General features: G+C 45.0%; 1 protein-coding gene across 1 annotated transcript in view; it reads left to right on the top strand.

Annotated features, from left to right (window-relative positions):
- MKNK2 (MAPK interacting serine/threonine kinase 2) overlaps positions 1-18,455 on the top strand; it is a 50,137-nt gene that overhangs the window by 19,162 nt on the left and 12,520 nt on the right. Inside the window, exons 6-10 of the mRNA XM_087952639.1 lie at positions 2,679-2,758; positions 5,476-5,549; positions 5,912-6,016; positions 9,198-9,253; positions 9,523-9,618. Coding sequence (XP_087808765.1) covers positions 2,679-2,758; positions 5,476-5,549; positions 5,912-6,016; positions 9,198-9,253; positions 9,523-9,618 — 411 coding nt within the window. The remainder of the gene's footprint in view (positions 1-2,678; positions 2,759-5,475; positions 5,550-5,911; positions 6,017-9,197; positions 9,254-9,522; positions 9,619-18,455) is intronic.

Here is an 18,455-nt window from a genome sequence, read left to right as displayed (position 1 = left end):
ACCAGTGCCAGACTAACCAAGGGACAATGACAGAAACTTTTGGGGTCCAAAGCTGGTAATTTATTTAAATTTATTTGCCTCCCAAAGTCGCTTCAAAACGAGATGAGCAGCTGATAAATTTAATCAATAAAATAAATAAATTTGTTGTCCCCAAACTAGCATCTTGCAGAAGGGCTTAAACTACAAATCCTATTGCACCGTACGGCAAGGAATGGTTCCAAGAAATGAATGTGTAAACATTAGGGTGGGGGGCGGGGAAGAAGCTTTCTTATTAATTTTTTAAATTTATATGACCACAGACAGATTCCCAGTGGAACCAGTTCCCCAGAAAAGGGAGTGAGCTGCCCTGTGGTGGCTTATGTCTAGCCATCTGTTTGGGATTCTTTTATTCTTTTTTTTTTTTTGTTTTGAGCAGAGAATTGAATGCTCTATGAAAACGAAAATAAGGACTAAGGGTGACACGATAGCAGTGTTCCAATATATCTCAGGGGCTGCCACAAAGAAGAAGGAGTCAAGCTATTCTCCAAAGCACCTGAAGGCAGGACAAGAAGCAATGGGTGGAAACTGATCAAGGAGAGAAGCAACTTAGAACTAAGGAGGAATTTCTTGACAGAATAATTAAATCAGTGGAACAACTTGCCCCCAGAAGTTGTGAATGCTCCTACATTGACGTTTTTAAGAAACTCTTCTTTAAGAAGAGATTGGACAACCATTTGTCTGCAATGGTAATAAGGTTTCTTGCCTGAGCAGGCGGTTGGACTAGAAGACCTCCAAGGTCCCTCCCAATTCTTGTTATTCTGTTATGACTCCTTCCAGCCATAAGATTCTGAGATTTATGTCTTTGGTCCAAGATCCTTACAGCTCAATTCAGTATAAATTTCCTCACTTAATTTATGAAGGACTTAATCTCTTTAAACCAATTGTTTGGTAAATAAACTGCTTGATAAAAAAATAAACAAAGCAAGCAATCCCCCCCTCCAATTCCTCTGCGGCAGCTCTCTGTCAAGAGGCCTACATTTTAGTTTTCCGTTTAAAATTTCATCTCCCTCTCAGCTGCCTCTCCCAGTTTGACCTTCTCTTTTCAAACCCAATTGTTCCTCCCCCAGCCTTCCCCCCCCCCTTAATCCCTCCTGCCAGCATGTATTAAGGCAGGAAGAGTGACGCAGATGATCTAAAATGGGACAGGGAGAACCTGGCACCAGCCCGGTTGTGTGTGCATGTGTGTGTGCGTGTGTTTGTGTTGTGCAGATGCCATGGCTTCGGGGGAAGGGAGAAGAGGACAGTTGTAAATCTGATGGTGGAAAGAGAAGCCAAAAGGGTGGCGATGTTGAAAACCTCCCAGACCAGAGGGAGGAGAACACAGCTGCTGCACACTGCGTTCCTGTCTCTCTGGGGAGTGTGGCTTCTTTTTTTTTTTCTTTTTAAGTTGGCAGACGGCGAGAAACAACAACTCTTTCATTCGTCATTGCTGGCTGTAAAGTGGCAATTTGGGGAGTAGAGAAGTGTGGGGCCCCTGTGAACAATCCATTTTCCACCCTTTTGCTCTTCAAAGTTCATGCCCACCCATTTGCACATTGTTGCAGTTGCAAAGGGGTAGGCTGGTGAAAAAAAAAAACTTTTGGGAGAAAGGCAGAAAGAAAAGAAAGAAAGGAGGAAAGAAAGAGGAGGAAAGGATTGAGGAAAGAAGGGAAGGAAGGAGGAAAGAAGAGGGAAGGAGGAAGGAAGGAAAGGAAAAGAAGGAAATGAGGAAAGAAGGGAAGGAAGGAAAGAGAAGGAAGGAACAAAAAGAGGAAGGAAGAAGGAAAGGAAGAAAGGAAAGAAAACTGAAGGAAGGAAGGAAGCAAAGGAAGGGGGGAAAGAAAGAAAAAAAGAGAAAGATCAGTTGTTCAGAGAACAGCTGGAGAATTCCTTCCCTCCCTGCTCTGAATACCTCATTGAGGTTACTGTTGTTATTGCGCAAGGCTGGGGGGGAGCGCAGAGACTTACATGTCTGATCCCCCAAACTCTTTTTGAATACAGTTTCACAGGTGGAATCTTGCCATTCTTGAGTCAAAAGGCCCAATTTGTTTTACAGATTGCAAAAGGCTAAAGGGATTAGGAAGGGGGAGGCGTGGCAGTGGGGGAAAGAGGGCCATGAGAATTGCAAGGAGAGAAAGCACCCAGGCTGGGGGGATGGTTTAACTCGCCCTTCAGCTGTATACTTTAAATAGACAAGCTTGGGTTTTTTAAAATTACCAGTTGGAAAAAAAAAAGGCCTTTTCTTCATGGGGCATAAAGTTGAATAAAGAAACAGCCTATTTGTCTTTGCAGGAGAGTGTTGGGGTGTTTATGAGATTGGGTTGGCTTTAAGGCTATCTTGTAAATGCCTCCATAAACATTATCTCCAGCGCCTGTTGTACTTTGCTCGTGTTTCATACAAGATCATAGAGCATAATAGCTGATACCACCACCACCCTCCCCCATGGAATATGACTTCAGATCAGCCCTGTCTCACCCCAGGGAGGATTAGAAGAGCAGTTGGAGGGAGCCAAGTTTGAGAAGCGTTTATTTGCTTGGTGTCAAAATCGTTGCTCGTTTTATTTGTTGAAAGAAACAAAGTTTTGCCTGCAGAATATTTGCTTCAGCTTGGTGGTGTTGTAACTGTAGCCTTTCCCTTTATTTTATTTTTTCTTTGAAAGATAATTGAGAAGCGCCTTGGACACATCCGAAATCGGGTATTTCGAGAAGTGGAAATGCTGTACCAGTGCCAAGGACACAGGTAGTGGGCAGTTCTAAGCTTGATCTTTGCTGTATCTAGATGAGATCCTGGTTGTATTAATTGTCAGCGTTCCAGAAAACCTCCCCTCCAACAAATAACTCCGAGAAGGACATCCTCTCAAAAGTTCTTTTTTATTTGGGTAGTAAACTGGCACATCTGGGAAATCCCGAATTTGAAAGTTCTGGGTTTCCTTGTAATAAATTAAAAAAACAAAACAAATCCAGCCCCTGCACCCACCATCTCATCACATGCCCCAATCATCATCTGTCCCAATTTGAGACATCCTCTCAACCAGGTGCAGAAATAACATGACCTTGACTTAGAACAGGGGTGGGCAAACTTTTTGGCTCGGGGGCCGCATTGACTTTTAAAATTTGACAGACGGGCCGGGTCAGCACAAGATTTTTTGGGAATCGCCCCCTTTCCCCCCTTCTCCTCCTTCCTCCCTCGGAGGCCCCTGAGTCAGGAGTTGCTACGCCGGCGCGGCTCCAGTCCCGCATTGCCTCGGGAAGGGAAAGGCAAAAAGGAAGAGCCGCGGCGGTGCTTTGCAACGGCAGCAGCGGCACCGGAGGCTCAGGCTCAGTGGCTCCTGGTTTTGCCTTTTCCTTCCCAAGGCAACGCGGGACTGGAGCTGCGCGGAGCTGCTCCGGCGGTAGCAACTCCTGACAGCCCCAGCCGGACACCTGAGTGGAGCCGGGCGGAACTGCTTGTTGCTGCTGCCGGAGCACCGCCGGGTCGCCTCCTCCAAGCAGCCCGCCGCCCGCTGGGCTTCCCTCCGCCGCGCGGCTCGGGGCCAGGTGCGAGCGCCCGCGAGTTAAAAGGAAGCCGAAAGTTGCTGGGAAGTTGCTCGGGTCTCCGGGCTTCAGGCTTAAACTTTGCACAGGCAAAGTTTGCAGGCGGGAGCGTCTTCCGCCAAGGAGCGCGGAAGGGTTCTGCCCAGCGGGCGGGCGGCCTGCTTGGAGGAGGCGACCCGGCGGTGCTCCGGGTTTCCCCTCCGCTGTGCGGCTCGGGGCCAGGCGCGAGCGCCCGCGAGGAAAAAGGAAGCCGCAAGTTACTGGGAAGTTGCTCGGGTGCTGGGAGCAGGCTTTTAAAGTGCAGCCCGAGCAGGACCGCCGAGCCCGGAACGGGCACCAAGGCAGGGCAAGGCTCCACCAGCAGCGGCCTAGCTTTAGATGGCTCCAAGCAGCCCGCTCCAAGCAGCCCGCCCGCCTGCCGGGCGGAACCCTTCCCGCTCCTCGGCCGGAAGACGCTCCCGTCTGCAGACTTTGCCTTTGCAAAGTTTAAGCCTGGAAGCCCGGAAAAAAGGATGGATCGGCGGGACTCACCTTCGGAGAGGTCGCACTCGAAGGTGATTTCGAACTCCCAGCCAAGGCCTTTTTTTCAGGGGCGGGCCGGATTGGACAGACCAACGGGCCGGATGTGGCCCGCGGGCCGTAGTTTGCCCACCCCTGACTTAGAAGAAGAATGCTATTATGTCTAACCACATATCCTCCAAGATATTTCCCCCCTCCCATTTTCCCAGGCTCAAGAATGTGGCAGTGTGGAAGCGTCTGGTGCTACCATGGCTTCCAAAGCTGACATTAATGCTGACTGCAGTAATCAGGTGGTCCTCAGCTTAGGACCACCAACGGAGCCCAAAATTTCTGTTGCTGAGACATTTGTTAAGTGGGGGGGGGGGGTTGTCCCATTTTACGAACTTTTTTTGCCATAGCTGTTAAGTGAATCACTGCAGTTATTAAATTAATAACACGGTTGTTAAGTGAATCGGGCTTCCCCATTGACTTTGCTCGTTAGGAGGTCACAAAAGGGGATCACATGACATCCCCCCCAAAGACACTGCAACCGTCATAAATATGAGTCAGTTGCCAAGTGACTGAATTTTGATCATGTGACTGTGAGGGTGCTGTGACGGCCATAAATGTCAAAAACAGCCACAAGTCACTTTTTTTTTCAGTGCCATTGTAATTTCGAACGATCACTAAACGAACTGGATTACCTGTAAATCGGTTGAAAGTAATCCTTGACTTATGACCACAATGGAGCCTAACATTTCTGTTGCTAAGCAACATAGTTGCTAATTGAGCTGTGCCTCGTTTTATGACCTTTTATTACCGCAGCTGTTAAGCAAATCACTGTGGTTGTTAAGTCAATCCTGCAGTTGTTAAGTTAAATCTGGCTACTCCCGTTGATCTTGCTTGTCGAAATCTGGCTTGGGATGGTTATGAATGGGGATCAAAGGGGATGCTGCAATGGTTGTATATAGGTAAACAGTCCTAAGTCACTTTTTTTCAGTGCCAATGTAACTTTGGTCACTAAAGGAATGAATGTAAGTAGAGGATTACCTGAACTTCCATATCAAGGGGCACTCTACCTCTGAATATTAGTTCCAGGGAAAGGAAAGTCTGGACTTTTGTTCTCTGCATTGTGGTTGCGTGAGAAGTGTTTTGCCTGCCGTGAAGGAAAATATGGGTAGATCAGAGGTCTCAAAACTTGACAACTTTAAGACTTGTGGACTTCAACTTCCAGAATTCTCCAGCCAGCTATGCAGAATTTTGGGAGTTGAAGTCCACAAATCTGAAGGTTGCCAAGTTTGGGGACCCCTGAGGTCGATCATCAGGATTGATTTTTGAATGAAAATGAAATGGATTTAATTTCTTTCTCTTACCTGTCTCTTCTTATCCCTAATTATTGTCCCGCCCTCCCCTGTCTTTTTTCAGGAACATCCTGGAGCTGATCGAGTTTTTTGAAGAAGAGGACCGGTTCTACCTCGTGTTTGAGAAGATGAGAGGAGGTGAGTCACTGACCAAATGAATGGCTTTTGTAGGTGGGAGAGGGGAGAGGAGAGAGAGCGAGAGCTTCTTATTTTTAAAGCCTCGTTTTTTCCAATTTAAGTAAGGAGGGGGAAAAAAACCATAAATTGTACATATTATAATTGTCCATATATAATTACATCGGGGCTGTCCAGTCTTGACAATTTTAAGACCTGTGGACTTCAACTCCCAGAATTCTCTAGCCAGCATAGCTGGCTGGGGAATTCTGGGAGTTGAAGTCCACAGGTCTTAAAATTGCCAAAGTTGGACACATCTGATCTGCATCTTTAAGCTTCAGATCTTAGTCCATGGCTTAATTGGGCCTTTCAATGTCTCTTTTCAGGCTCCATCTTAACCCATATCCACCGTCGACGCCATTTCAATGAACTAGAGGCCAGCATGGTGGTGCACGACATAGCCAGTGCCCTTAATTTCTTGCACAATAAAGGTGGGTAAAAAAATGAATGCTGGGGGCAAGGTATTTTTTGTTTTGTTTTCCAAAGCATTCCATGGTGCAACTTAAGTCTCTTTGCAATCCAATAAGCCAAGGGTCCTTGGTTAACTTTAGCACCTATGGACTTCAATTCCAAGAATTCCTGTGGACTTCAACTCCCAGAATTCTAGGAGTTGACGTCCACAAGTCTTAAAAGCTGTCAAGGTTGAACACCCCTGCACTAAGCTATTGTTTCTCAACCAAGTATGGTGGATGAGGAATTGTGGGAGTTGATGTCCATACACACATCTTCAAAGTCCTAAGGTTGAGAAACACTGTACTGAGTAGATCTCACTGCTGCAGTAAATCTCAAGCTATCTGCATTGGCCTGTCATCTTTTTCACACTGTATTACTACAACATTTATGATGTCCAGGAATCTGCTAAGGCCTGATCTTGGCACTTTTCCATAATATGCCTTTTCCTCTTCTCTTATCCTATCTGTAAATACGTATTTTTCAGTTGGGGAAATATTTACAGAAATGCAATGAAACCCAGGCTTATCTGGTTGCTTTAGACCAGGGGTCGCCAACCTTTTAGACTTCAGGGACCACCAAACTCATAATTTTAGATCCTTGGGACCACTAACTGGTTCTGTGGGTGTGGCTTGGTGGTGGTGGTCATGTGACTGGCTGAGCATGGCTTGTATGTAAATATTACAAATATTTATATAGATATTGAATTTTTTATTTAAAAAGAGCAACTTTTACCCAAAATCAGGCAAAGCAGGCAGATTGAGTTGCTCACAGAATCATTCAGTGATCTTTCTATCTGCCATCGGCTAGCTCAGTCTCTCAGATTTGCTTGCCGTGAGTCTGCACTGAATTTGCTTGCAAGCAAACCTTCAATCCTAAGGGAGGTTCGGCTGTGCTGAGCCGAAGATCTAAAGACTAGCTAGAAAGCAAGAAATCCAACCATTTCCTGCTTCCTAGCTAATTTAAATCTAGCACAGCAGAACAGATGATGGTCAGAAAAAGGAAAAATAGCAATTTAACAGGCAAGTTTACCGAGTAAGGAGTGAGTATGCGGGCCATATGGGTGGCGCAGCCTTGTGTTTCTGCGCAGCCTGGATTAATTGCTTTGTGGGGGTGCTCTGGGGGTGAGTTTTCTCTGCGGCCCACCAAAATTTTCTCACAGCCCACCAGTGGGCCACGGCCCACCAGTTGGCGACCGCTGCTTTAGACCATAATTAATACTTCGTAAGTAATTATTAGCTCTTTCCTTTAGTACAAGCAGTTGGGAAGCAGAGGCCTCTGGCTGAATACTCAGATAAGAAGATTTCCTTGCGTGAAGTAGATTTAGCAGAACTCCTTCACAAGGGCCATCAACTTAAGATGGCTTTCAAAGTTTATAGAGAGCATCATTTAGGGCCAAGAACTCTGAAGGACTGTTTTCTCTTAATGTCATCTGTCCCAACTAACCAAATCATCAATGGGTGACAACTTTAGACTCTATACTGTTAGACCTCGACTACTATTAGATCTAGTGTTAGCTAATAGTCATGTGATAGGGATCATTCTCTATGCCGGTTTCCAAATTTGAAAATTCCTGTCTCTCAAAATTTTTGTGGCCTCATCATTTTGCTATGCTATTTTTTTTATTTTATTTAAATGAGCATACCAGCTGAGCTTAATGTTGATGTCTTAATCTATTTTTAAGATATATTTTTTAAAGTTTACATTAATAGTAAACTACATTAGATGCAGTGGTGGTATTCTACCAGCTCGGCCCTGTTCTGGCGAGCCGGTAGCACCGATGAGCAATGGAGACCAAAACGGCTTTCTCCAACGCTCTGCTGTTTGGCCCACCCGCCCGCCTGGGCTCCCATACTAACCTTTATGTCCTGCTTTTGAAGCGCAGCTGCTTTGCGCGGCACAGCAGATTGCCTCACAGCAGCTGCTGAAGCGACAGGGAGAGAGAGTGCAGGCTTGTAGAAGGCGAGTCGGAAAGCCTCTGCGCATGCGCAAAGTATGCATTTGGTGCGCATGTGCAAAGTGTGTGCATGCGCGCAAAGCGCGCCCACCAAGCCACACCCACCGAACCAGTGGTAAAAATATGTGAAATGCACCACTGATGGATGTTGCTGTCACTAATAAGATGGGATATAAATATTTTAATAACAGTTGCTTAGGCTCTGTCACCTAAACCAGGAGTCCCCAATCCCTGAGCAATACAGTTCCCAACTCACTATAGGCCGCAGCCTATTCGGAACTGGGCCAGGCAAGCGATAGGCTGACACATCACACAGCTCCACTCGCATGAGTGGTACCCCAAAGGCTTCCCCCCCCCCGCAAGCTGGGCCCCCAAACCACCTGCTCCCAATGTTCCAAAAGCCAAGCGGTGAGAACAGAGGGATGAGCGCGCCTTCCTGAGCGCACCTTCCTCAGCTTCTCGGAGGCTGCCTGCACAGGACATCCGATCCGCTTTTGGAGCATCGGGCAGCCTCAGTGAACCTGAAGGAACACGAGACCGTGCCCTCAACGGCTTCTCTTCTCTGCACTGGCTTTTGCAAATGGACGAAAGGCTTTGTGGGGAGGGATCTCGTGCTGCTTCAGGCCTTCAGTCCCCTTGGAAAAGCTTTTGGCACGGAGAAGCCTGAAGGAGTGTGAAACCCTGCCACCAAAAACTTCTCGCTTGCATCGGTAGAGCTGCGTTTGCTGGCCCACCACTCATGTGGCCTAGTTCCCCTCTACCTCCTCCCCCCTCCCAAAAAGGCAGGCTTGCCAAGCCGCAAAGGTTGAGGACTACTGACCTAAACTAATAAATGAACCGTTTATGCACTGGAGAGAACTGTTGGGAGTATTCAGTTCCACATGAGGAAGAGACAATTGGGAGACCTTTTAATTACATGTACTCTTTACTTCCCAAGTAGCTTTCTGAAAGGGATCTGGAATAAAACAAGGGACAGGACCCTTCTGGCTTCTGTAAACATTAGGTGTTAAGGGTGTTTGTGCTGACCATGGTTTGATGCTTGGTTAGATGGACTTATGGCTTCCTTTAGCATGATCAGATTACACAACTTGGCTCAACTTTTCCATTGTTTTTTCCACTCCGGCAGCTGCTCGGTCATGTTCTTCCAGTCAAAAGCAGAAAGTATTAACTGCTAATGTTAAGCTTCTTTCTTTCTTTTATTACAGGAATAGCACATAGAGATTTAAAACCAGAAAATATTCTCTGTGAGAGTTCAAATCAGGTGAGCAGTAGTTTAATTGCTCCTTGGTTAGTTCCCAGTCTCTGAGGGGGTCACGTGTGCTGCAAGATAGGGAGGTTGAAGGAACTTGCTGATGCAAGATGCTTTTGATAAGTGGGCTAATAAAGCACAAACACGAACTGTTTAGATTGTGCATAACAAACAGGGATTGAATTTATGGCAGAATGTCAAATTCTAATTAGCATGGAGTTTTCTTCCATATAAATGACCTTCCCCCCCCTCTCATTCTCCCCCTTTGCCCCCAACACCAGGTGTCCCCAGTGAAAATCTGTGATTTCGATTTAGGAAGTGGGATCAAGCTGAATGGTGATTGTTCTCCCATCTCCACCCCAGAGCTTCTCACTCCGGTAAGTGGTCCCTCCCCAAGAATAAATGTATTTCATAGAATCATAGAGGTCCGGGAGGAAGGGAGGGGAAGGAAAGGAAGGAAGGAAGCAAAGGAAGGAAGGAAGGAGGGAGGAAGGAAGGAAGGAAGGAGGGAGGGAGGGAGGGAGGGAGGAAGGAAGGAAGGAAGGAAGGAAGGAAGGAAGGAAGGAAGGAAGGAAGGACATTGATCACCCAATAAAATAGATCCAAGTGGATGCTTCAAAAACTCAAACCTTGCCCTAGTCTGGAGGCCTCATTTTGGGGAAATTGCTTTTACACAGTGTATATTGTTTTTATGGGATTTGCTGCTAAAGACATAACAGGTTTTGAAATGAGATTCAGGTGATTCCCCAAAATCAGTTACTCAATCAATAGGTATAAGGCACATTCAGTATTTAGATTTTATTTAGCAGCATCTCTAAGTAATACCTGCGGTGGCGCAGTGGTTAGAATGCAGTACTGCAGGTTGTTCTGCTGACTGCCAGCTGAGTGCAATTTGGCAGTTCGAATCTCACCAGGTTCAAGGTTGACTTGGCCTTCCATCCTTCCAAGGTGGGTAAAATGAGGACCCAGAATATTGGGGGCAATTTGCTGACTCTGTAAACTGTTTAGAGAGGGCTGTAAAAGCACTGTGAAGCAGTATATGTCTGAATGCTTATTGCTATTGCTACCTCATCCCAGTAAGGGAGGAGGACAAAGCATCTATCTTGGGAATTCTGAAGGCATCTGAGCACTCATGGATGCTAGATTTACAGATCTTTGTGGATTCCACCATCCTTTTATATTCCTTGATGTGATAATTGATGGTTACATGGGTAGAAAGAATCTCTGGGATTTAGTATGAACTGTGTTGTAAAACAGGGCAAAATTCACTTAAATGTCTCACTTAACAACATAAATTTTGGGCTCAATTGCGGTCGTAAATCGAGGACTACCTGTATTATCTACCCTGAGATAATGTCTCCCTTTTTGCATAGCAACCCATCCTTTTGCACCATCCTTTTGAAGTTGTTGTCTAGAATCTCTTTAATTTGTAGAGGAACATTGGAGACTATTTTTCATGCAGCCGTCAAGTTGCAGCTAGACTTTTCATGGAAAATTCTACCTAGTAAAACCTGCTAGATTTTTTTTTTAAATCTTTAAGCTTCATAGGAAACAGTTTTATTGCTGATAATCTGCTTTCAATGCAGAGACGTTATAGGGAAATACTTTGCATCTTTCCTCTCCCATGACATAGGTAGCCAAAATTTATACCCAGCCACACTCAAGGAACTGTTGCATGACTAAGTAGAGAAAAGATTGAAGCAATAAGAGCAGCACATCGTGACTTTCTTGTCCTGTAGTAAGACATTTTGATGACCCTGAGCCTAGAAAACTCTTCAGCCAGTCTACAAAATTTTAGTGATGCTATTTCCAAATATTTTTCATATTATTTTCTGCTTGTTTAGAGCCAGAGAATGCGTGCAAACGTTGTGCATTTCAGCTAGTTTGTGTTGTCAATTAGAGTTGGCATTATTAATCCTAATGAAGATTACCTTATTAACCCTCTGTCTGATCTCGTCGTTTAATCTCTGATGCTTTTTCTTACCCTGCAAACTTTGTCCCAACCTCCCTGTTTCCTTCGAGATGTGCGGTGGTACTGAGGGGAGGCTCTGCGGAAGAATAGTAACTGATTCTAAGGTGTCCTTCCATAGATTGCTTCCCAAAGTATACAGGTTGCAATACTTTGGTAATCTTTTCAGGGTTTGAAAGCTAAGTAGGATCCAGCTTGGTTAGTATTTGGAGGGGATGTGATTTCGGGATCTGATTTATTTATTTTTTTGGTAGCCTATTGCCATATGGATTTAGAATTTAGCTCATTTTCAAGCAGAAGTTCTTCATGTATTATTTTATTTGTGGTTATTTTGCTGCTGGCATTTAATTTTATGTTCATTGTTCCAACCGGTGAGTGAGTAGCTGGATAAATCAATATTTAAAATTAGAGAATGTTTTATATGATTAAAAAGGTAAAGGTTCCTCTTGCACATGCATGCTAGTCGTTTCTGGCTCATGGGGGCGGTGCTCATCTCCGTTACAAAGCCGAAGAGCCAAAACTGTCTGAAGACATCTCCCTGGTCATGTGGCCGGCATGACTAAACGCCAAAGGCGCACGGAACGCTATTATCTTCCCACCAAAGTGGTCCCTATTTTTCTACTTGCATTTTTACATGCTTTCGAACTGCTAGGTTGGTAGAAGCTGGGATGAATAACGGGAGCTCACTCCGTTACGCGGCACTAGGGATTCGAACCGCCGAACCGCTGACCTTTCTGATCGACAAGCTCAGCGTCTTAGCCACTGACCCATCACGTCCCTTTATATGATTGTGTTATAATTAAAGTTAGAAAAATTGTTGTTGTTTTTTTGGGGAGATAGTGTGCTCCATCACGAGAGGTTTCAGGAAAAGACTGGAGAGCCATTTATTCAGAATGGCTACCTTGGGCAGGAGGTTGGACTAAAAGACCATCAAGGTCCTTTGAATTTTACCCCATTTTGATCCTTCTTGTGGTAGTTCTTAATTGAATCACTGCAGCTATTAAATTAGGAACACAGTTAAATGAATTTGGCTTACCTTTGCTTGACTGGCTCTGTTTCTGACTTGTCAGAAGGTCACAAAAGGAGATCCCATGACCCTGGGACACTGCAACTGTCATAAATATGAGTCAGTTGCCAAGCATCTGAATTTTGATTACTGACCATGGAGAGGCTTCAGTGGTGGTGTGAAAAACGTTCATAAGTCACTTCTTTCAGTGCCATTGCAACTTTGAATAGTTCTCTAAACAAACCGTTGTAAGTCGGGGACTACCTGTACTATGAAGGGAATTTAAAAAAAAACACTTATCATGCCAAAGAAAGCACGTGGTCATGACTGTGAAGCCAAATCAGGCTCAACTCAAAGCAGACTTGCCTTTCCTTAAACTGAGATTACCAAGCCAGGCATAAAATGGATTGCACCCATTATCTTAGGACGTAAAATGATGGTCAGTTTCATACCACAGTCACAAACAGCTGGATTCCCCAATACAGATAATCCTTAATTTAAAATGGTAATGGAGTCTGTTCATTATGGTTGTAATTCACAACTGTCATAAAGCGAGTCATTCATTTTAGGACCTTTTTGGTTGTCTTAAAGCAGGGCCCCCAAAGTTGCCAACTTTAAGACTTGTGGACCTCAACTCCCAGAATTCTGGGAGTTGGAAGTCCACAAGTCTTAAAGTTGCCAACTTTGGAGACCTCTGTCTTAAAGCAAACACATGGTTTGCTGTGGGGCCATTGTTGCTGAAAATCAGAAGTAATTATGGACCAGGTGCTGAGCGCTTACGACTGCAGGGATGGGGATGGATGACTGTCGTAACTTTGAATAATTGCTAATCAGCCAGTCGTAAGTCAAGGACTGCCTCTCCATTGAACCACAAACTCCTAAACCGCATTCATAGCGTAAAAACCAGCCAGGGAGTTAAATCCATACATTCTCTATTCTGGTGTTTTAACCCAGTTTTTTTTCCCCTACCCCCCCAATAGCATCTCCTTTCTTAGCAACCTTTATTTCAGCATCCTCATATGAAATGGGTGTGTGGGAATCCCACCTGCAGCAGAGTTTTCCTGCAGGGGAGGTCAAAAAATGCAAGATGGTGTTTGTGACAGAGAACAAACCGTGCCCTAAGTCTTCCTCGGATTGCAAACTGTAAAATATCCTGCCTCCGTGGTGGATCGAGCTGCGGTCTTGTGTCCTAGTTTCACTTGACTGGTTTTGTTTCTGGAAGTTTGCATAGAAATGCTTTTAAACACACACACACACACACACACACACACACACACACACCAGCCTTTCTGAACACGGCTGCCTGGTCTATCCGGGACTCCTTTCTGTGCTAAGGTTGATAATTCTCCCCGTTTGTGTACTGAGGATATTCACCCTTAGCCAAGGCCAGACTGATGGACCGGCAGAGATTTAATGAGATTCTGCCCTCCATCTCTCTCATCCCTCCCTCCTCCCTCTCCATAGATGTGGGAGTCAAAGAAGCTTGCTAAAGTGGGTCAGCAGAGGCTTGCCTATGGGGTGATGGGAGGAGCAAGGTAAAAGTTGGAGATGTGGCTGTAATTTGGCACCTTTATTGTGTAGCCAGGCTGACCCATCTGTCTTGATGGGCAGGTTCGACTACGGTTGAGGTTATACTTGTGTGAGTTGGGTGTGTTTGTATTCATGCATCTGGTTGGGCACGGTCTTGCCTTTCTATACTACTCAAAGGAAGTGGCTTTCTTCCTTTTGTGTTCTCTTCCTCCCTTATGGCCCAGAGGTATCTAGACAAACAAAAGGCCACTCTCTTAATTTTTAATGGTCTTTAATTTTAACTCTAGGTGTTTGGGGCGTTTGATTCTTTCTGGGAATAATATTCCCCTCTCTACATAAGCATATTCACAGATGGATGGACTTTGCTGCTGCAAATGCGAGGAGAGAGGTGTTTAATTTGAATTTTCTGCAGTTTCTTTCTCTTTCTCCATCCCTCCCCCCCCCGCCCTAGTTATAATAATCCCAGGAAGACCCATAGAGAGATTTATGAACTCTACGCCCTTCTCATTCAGTGCAAAGAAATAAAAAAGAGGAGTTTTTGAGTCTTCTTTCCCATCTATTTTGTATTCCTCAGATTTTATTTTCTTCCCATAGTAGCAGAGATCTTGAAGAATGAGTGGAACCCAGACAGTCTGGGTTGTTTTCTGACCAGAACTAGGACAAAAACTGTTTTTAAATCTGTTTTAGGCTTATGTTGGGTTTTGTTTTTGTCTTGAGTTTTGCTAAACCTCTGAAGCAGGGCTCTCCGACCTTGGGAACTTTAAGCCTGGCGGACTTCAACTCCCACAATTCCCCAGCCAACTTTGGAATTCTGGGAGTTGAAGTCCGCCAGGCTTAAAGTTGCCAAGGTTGGAGACCCCTCCTCTGAAGAGGCCTGCTGGGTTGAAGGATACGTAGTGTTCTCTCACGTTGCCCTGCAGGCACTGCTTAGCTGGGAACTCGAACACAATACCAGGCCACAGCTCAGCAGCCCCAGAGTTGCTGGCCTGGCTCCCACAGGGCTGTGTGCTGGCCCAGCAAGTTCTAGCCGTCTGCCCTGCCCTGCCCTGCCCTGCCCTGGTTAGATATAATCATGTTTTTTTCTCTCTTTCTCTCTCTCTTTCTCCCTCTCTGCTTTTGAAAAGGGAGGGGACGGCATTGGGCAGCTGATGCAACCTTGGTGCAAGCAAGTGACGTGTGACTCCTTCCACCTGCTGGCTCAATCCAGCTGCATTCAGGACAGAGGGAGGTGGCCATGTGTGAACTTGGTGCCTTGTGTGTGTGTGTGTGTGTGTGTGTGTGTGTGTCTGATAGAATGAATTCCAGCTCTGTGGGCAGCTGCTATTTTTTTTTTTTTTTTGTAATCTCACAGAGAGGAGGCGGATTGTGACTTGCATAATGGGAAGGAAACAGAGAGGGTTTGTTGCTTCACTTGTTAGGACTCTTTGCTGTGGAATGTGTGAAAGGATCCCTTTGGGCCCGTGAAGAGTGCATTTTCTTTCCTTGTTCTAGAATTGGCCGTCTGTCCCCCCTGTGTTTCTCAGGTTAAGGTTCTGCCACAGGCATATGCTGGGAATTCCTTGCCCAAATGCTTATCAGTTCCAAATTCTTGGAATTTCACTTCTCTCCGTGGACAAAAATGAACAGGAAACCACGCCTCGGTAACCTGCTCCCCATTATGTGCCCTACCTTGCTCTCCTATCTCAGTAGAGGGTAGATCTAAATCAATAAATTTCTAATCTCCTTATGGATGGGGAAGTGCCTAAAGCAGAGCAATCTAGCCGCGGCCATTTTAAGACTTGCAGACTTCAACTCCCAGAAGCAGTTGCTGGCTAGGGAATTCTGTGAGTTGAAGTCCAGAAGTCTTAAAAGTTGCCAAAATTGGATATGTCTTTCCCTGAACCTCTCTGTATGTTGATGGTGAAAGATGAAAAGATCTCCATTGTGAGGTCTCTCAAGTGATCCAACTTTAGGGAGAGTTTATACCTTACATCCGTGATGGTGAACCTATGGCACATGTGAAGTGGCACGCATATCTGGACTTTCTTTGTTTTTTCTTGAAAACGTTTCACTTCTCATCTAAGAAGTTTCTTCAGTTCTTTTGTGCTTTCTTCCCCTCTCCCAGGCAATATTTATTTGGTGGCTGTGACCTGAAGTCTTAGCTGAGCCAATATTCTGTTGACTAAAGGGATTCCCATTGGCTTTCCCAAATCCTTTTAATGTTTTGAAAGTGATTTAGGTCACCTCTGATTTCAGTGATCCAGAGAAATTGGGCTCAAGAAAGGCCATTAGCGGGGTTTTTTAAATCCTGTGCTAATTGCCAGGTAGGGACACGAGATAGAATGAAATAAAATGGCTGGAAATCCCCTATTCACTCAGTTTCGCATTTTTGTTGCAGGATAAGGTTTCTGGTAGAAATACCCCAAAGGTACGTTTTTTTTCAAGAGGCAACTGGCCTTTATTGGTTTTTTTCCTTGAAGATGTTTAACTTCTCATGCAAGAAGCTTCTTCAGTTCTTGGATTAATTTTTCAGTTTCTTGGATAAAAAGTGAAACATTTTCAAGGGGAAAAAAAAAAAAAACACACGAAGAAATTCTAGTTGCCTTTTTTGAAAAAGCACCATTGAGACAACCATGACCTGGATGACTGAGAATCTCAATCTGGTAGAAATATTTTCCCAGGGTTGTTAAGCACAACCCTGTGGTTGTTAAATGAATCATAGTTTTTACCTGAATCCAGCATCCCTCACTGACTTTGCTTGACATAAGTTTACTGGGAAGGTTGCAAATGATAATTGCACACAACCCTGGGATGTGCTACAAGCATCATAAATACAGGCCGGTTGCTAAGCATCTGAATTTTGATCACTTGACTGAGAGGATGCTACAAGGATCATAAGTGCAATGAGCAGTTGTAAGTTAACATTTTTTTAATGTTATCATTAATTTCATTCTCTAAACCAGGGGTGTCCAACCTTGGCAACTTTAAGCCTGGAGGACTTCAACTCCCAGAATTCCCCAGCCAGCTTTGCTGGCTGGGGAATTCTGGGAGTTGAAGTCCTCCAGGCTTAAAGTTGCCAAGGTTGGACACCCCTGCTCTAAACAAATGTCTCAGAGGTGCTTTTTCAAAAGGCAACTGGACTGGTTTTTTTTTTCTCCTTGAGGAAAAAACAGTCCTTCAGGACTTTAGAAACAGTTTTTCAGGGACTGTTGCAGGAAAAAAAACAGTATTTTCCTTCTTCCACAAGGAAAAACAGCCCAGTTGCCTTTTGAAAAAACACCTCTGAGACAACTATGACCTGGATGACTGAAAATCTCCACAGATACTCTAAAATAGTTTTATGTGGAGGACTATTTGTGCTGATTCTCTATCCCAACCTTTCTCCCCTCTTTTTAATGGAAAGTTAACATGTGTGATACATGGAACTCTTTATGACACGGGTGTCAAATTTGGGCCGGATCCAGGCCACGGGGTGCTTAGATCTGGCCTGCGAGGCCGGCCTGGAAACAGCAAAGGTTTCTCCCATGGTGCCTCTGCCAGCCAAAATGGAGCCCACAAGCTCCATTTTCACTGGCAGAGGGCTAGCAAAACAAACTAAAAACAAAACAAACGGAAAAATGTTTCCCCTTTTGCATTTGAGCATGCAAAAAGGAGCAGGAAAGGAGAAAGGGAAAGAGGAAAAACAAAGAAAAAGAAGGAAGGTTGAGAAAAGAGGAAGGAAGGAAAAATAAGGAAAGAGGGGAAAGAAGAAAGAATGAAGAGAGAAGGAAAGAGAAAGGAAGGAAGGAAATTGTAATGAGAGTGAGGGAGGGTTTCAGGGAACTCCTGGCTTAGTACTTGGCCACCACAGGTGCCCCCGACAGGAGTGACGCTGAGCTGGCCACGCCCCCCCAGCCACGCCCCGTCCCCCGGCCCTCCGAGGTCAAACACAACCCTGATGTGGCCCTCAATGAAATTGAGTTTGACATCCCTGCTCTATGACAGGTCCTTTGGTTTGTAACTCTTTTAAGACTACAGGTGGTCCTTGACTTACAGTAGTTCATTCAGTGACCGTTCACAGTCACAAGGGCACTGAAAAAAGTGATTTATGCCCAATTTTCACACTTATGATCATTGCAGCATCCCCATGCTCTCATGGTCAAAATTCAGACACTTGGCAACTGACTCATATTTATGACGGTTTCTGTGTCCCAGGGTCATGTGATCCCCTTTTGCGACCTTCTGACAAGCAGAATCAAGGGGGAAGCCAGATTCACTTAACAACCATGTTACTAACTTAACTACGGTGATTCACTTAACATCTGTGGCAAGAAAGGTTGTAAAATGTGGCAGAACTCACTTCACAAATGACTCACTTAGCAACAGATATTTTGGGCTTGGTTCTGGTCGTAAGTTGAGGATGACTTGTATTTATTCTTCATCATCATCTTGGCCACAGGGAGTGCAAATTTGGGTGCTGAAATTAGCCATTGAACTGTGAGGTCAAAGCCACATTCTCCAAGAGGATTGGTAGAACGAGGCTTCAAAACTAGCTTTGACTGCATTTCTTTCATGCCTCAAATTAGAAGCAGAGATGATTACTCTCCAATTATATATTTAACCATTTTCCCCATGTGCCGTCTTCCAAGCTAGAGTTTGTTGGCAACTTTTGGAGTCCTTTGGGAGGTGATGCAACTCCTTTGGGGATCACATGTGTTCTTGGATCTTCCTTCTGCGGCCTAGATCAAGGT

This window comes from Notechis scutatus, chromosome 1 (assembly GCF_049901735.1).
Source record: "Notechis scutatus isolate UNSWTSFEM ecotype Mainland chromosome 1, rNotScu1.2, whole genome shotgun sequence".
In the NCBI taxonomy this organism is placed as follows: domain Eukaryota; kingdom Metazoa; phylum Chordata; class Lepidosauria; order Squamata; family Elapidae; genus Notechis; species Notechis scutatus.
Note: the sequence above shows the minus strand (reverse complement) of the source record. Positions and strands in the feature narration are given on the sequence as shown.